Source organism: Myotis brandtii, unplaced genomic scaffold, assembly GCF_000412655.1.
Source record: "Myotis brandtii unplaced genomic scaffold, ASM41265v1 scaffold303, whole genome shotgun sequence".
NCBI lineage: Eukaryota > Metazoa > Chordata > Mammalia > Chiroptera > Vespertilionidae > Myotis > Myotis brandtii.
Window position 1 is genome coordinate 2,603,642 of NW_005361573.1, and position 3,229 is coordinate 2,606,870.

At 56.3% G+C, this 3,229-nt stretch overlaps 1 protein-coding gene across 1 annotated transcript in view; it reads right to left on the minus strand.

The window, feature by feature from the left end:
* The window catches only part of MN1 (meningioma (disrupted in balanced translocation) 1), a 57,204-nt gene that overhangs the window by 35,961 nt on the left and 18,014 nt on the right, over window positions 1-3,229 (minus strand). The window contains exons 8-9 of the mRNA XM_005869807.1: window positions 2,461-2,531; window positions 4-372 (exon numbers count right to left, since the gene is read on the minus strand). Of these exons, the coding sequence (XP_005869869.1) occupies window positions 4-372; window positions 2,461-2,531 (440 nt within the window). The remainder of the gene's footprint in view (window positions 1-3; window positions 373-2,460; window positions 2,532-3,229) is intronic.

Sequence of the window (3,229 nt, forward strand, 5' to 3'; positions counted from 1 at the left end):
TACCTTCTTTGCTGCTGGGGTTCTGGGGTTTGGCCTTCTCCCAGGGCGCCAGCGTTTTGTCGTCCTCGGCACCGTCCACCAGGGTCTTGTCTGCGGGCATGTACCAGGTGGCGCTGTGCTCTGCCATCAGGGAGTCCAGGTCGATGGTGCTCATGGCGCTCTTGACAGCCTCCGAGCAGCAGCTGCCCAGCTCGCTGTCTCCGTTCTGGGCGCCCGACGCCCCCACAGCGCACTCGCCCTTCTTGCCCCCCTTGAGCCCCAGGGGCTGGTCCTCGGAGATGCTGAACTGCTGCCTCTGCAGCTGGATCTGTGCCTGGAGGATCTCCAGGGGGTGGATCTCGTCGGGCGGCGGCGCCCCGCTGCTGCTCGTCGGGAGGCATCCAGAGCGTGATGCCCAGACAATTTAGAAATAGTCACGGCATAAGGATCGTGAAATTGCTCCCGTTTGAAAAAGCCAAATTCTGGGCCGCAGCCTCTCTCCCCTCAACTCCTAAACCGCCACCAAAAGTTACATCGCGGGGGATGAAAACGGTCCATTTGTTTTGAGCCAATGAAGCCTCGCTACAAAAGCATGAAGGGCCTCCGATGGCTGGACCGTGGGTCCCCTGAAGGGGAGGAGAGAGGGGACTCTAATTTCTCCAGCTGCTTCCCGCACTTGGCGTATCTCAAGTCAGGGAAGCCTTCCTCTTGCCGGATTCATCACTTACTTTCGTTCTCTTTCAGGCTACCATTCAGAAAAATGGGGGGGGGTGGGGAATATATATATATATATATGGTTGTGTGGGAGGGCATTGCCTGCATTTCAAGGCAGCAGGACCTTCCTGGAAGGTCTGTGAAAGGCAAGATTATCCCTGAAGAGGCTCAGGTCGAGGAGGAAAACTGTGGTGGTCACTTAACGAGGTCACCGGGGGAAAGGTCACTCCTTTTTCTCACCCCCTGCGTCCCTCATCTATGGAACACGCTGGGCACAGCTGCAAAGCTGGATGTGTCTGCAGCAGGCCTCCTGGGCCCAGCTCTTCTGCCAGCGACGTTAGCTTCAGGCACGTACCCAGGGCTGGACCCACCCGGAGCCCATCTGGGTCTTCATCCCCCCCCACCGGCCCCGTGTGTCTGCCTCGGCCACTAACTAAACAGACACGGGCCCTGATTGCTCACAGACCCACCATGCAGTCAGCCGTCTCGGACTGGGTCCTCCACATCTATTTCCCCCCCAAAACATCTGCGGCCACGCGGAAACCCCGGACCCCACCGGGAGAGCTCGGCCAAGAACTTTCTGTCCTTGACAGTGGCCGACACGGGCCCCGACACGAGTCACGCACCCCTGGCCGCGCCCAGGAGGTGCTGTGTAAATGACTCCCACATTGACAAGTTATTTCCCACTCCTGAACCCCGCGTGTCGGTAAACAGCAGCGGACTCATATGGATGCGCTTCTCTCCCCCTTGACGATCGCCCCTGAGAAAAAATAAACTGCACCCCCAACTCCATCCAGAATTCCTAACGGGGGGGGGGCGTTTCTGGCTCATAGGAAAGGAGGCCAGAGTGTCCCCATCAGGACTGGGGCTCACGTGTGTAAGGACTTTTTAAACAGCCCCGCGGACAACAGGGTAGACCCCGCTCACTCTTCTCAGCAAATTCTCAACCGACCCTGGCTTTCTCTGGAAGGCTGGGCCTGGGGGAATTCAAAGCCGGCGATGTTGTCTGCAGACTCCCCCCACCCCCTCTCCCATCACAAGATGGTCCCTCCGAAGTAGTTTATTCCTGGTGGTCGTTGCCAATCACTCGACAATGCTTGTGTCCCGGGATCCAAGGGCGTCTGAACACACTGCTTCACGGTGGCGACTGAAAAGGGTCATATCTTTCTGACATCTCACCCTGCCCTGTGTGTGGAGGGATAAGAGAGAGAGAGAGAGAGAGAGAGAGAGAGAGAGAGAGAGAGAGAAAGTGTGTGTGTGTGCGTGCAAGTATGTGTGTGGAGGGGTTCACTCACTAACTGTTCACTTACTAACATTCCAGGAGCTCCCAAATATGGCCAGGAACACCACGCTGGGGCCCTCAACTTGGGGCAGCGACTTCCCAAGACACATCACACAAAGCCAGCCCCGTCAGAAGGGCCTGAGACCCTGTCACTCCAGCGAAATTTTTGACCCGAGCGTTAAGGTCAAATGAAATCTCTGTACCCCGACACTCTTGAAATTATGATCAGGAATGAGAAAGACAAACTAATTTTAAACTCTCAGAATGAAACGCATCTCCGGGCCACTTAGTTCTCCCAAGACAGGCTGCTGGAACAGGGAACGGGCTGTCTATTTCTGAGCAACCACGGCGATACTTTTTTGAGATAAAAGCAAGGATGCAAGCAAGATCACACACACACACACCCCACACACCCACCCAGTGTCTTCAAAGCAGTAGACTTTGCAATGAACCCCAAATATGCCTTTGACACAGGGTCTCCCTACTTCCGTAAACCATTGTCCAGCACACCTCACTCATCTCGCCCAAACCAAACACCGAGTACGAGTAAGTCAGCCTGCAACCCAGAGAACCTGAGACGGCGCCAAGGGTCGGGATCCCAGCGGCAAACCTTTCATGGGGAGCTCGAGGCCTTCCTGGGAGACATGGGTGGAAGGAGGGGGGAGGCTGGGAGTCGCACGGGGGATCCCACCAGCTCGCGTGGGCGTAGGGAAGCTGATGTCGCTGGCCCACTCGGCTTTCCTTTAAAGATCAGAACATAAAAACCTGCTCCCCCCCCCCCACCACCCCCAACAAGGTGAGTTTGCGCTGGGACGTTCACTGGGACTTTTCCCCCTCTTTCGGGCAAGTCTATTCCATGTCTGATGTTCCTTCCGGGACATTCAGAAAGAGCCAATTTGTTGCCGCGAATGCTACCCAGTCCTCCAAACCGTTCAAATCAATTGCCTTTACGTTTAAAGGGCATCTGGGTCCGTACGATGATGTATAAAATCACGAAAGGGAACGCACACGATCGCTATCAACGTCTCTCTCAGAGCCAGCTGCGCAAGGAAGCAGCCATCACGAAAACGGACCGGCTCTCTCAGCCCAGACGGAGAATGAGGGCTTGGGGCACCGTGGCTGCGAGGGACCCCGACTCCATGGGTTCCCGGAGAGCCAATCCCACGCGGACGTGCACGGCCAACATCTGCAGCTATCGGGCACAGGTTAGAAACAGCCCCTTGGGATTCCAAACTGTGAAGAAACCTGTGGCGC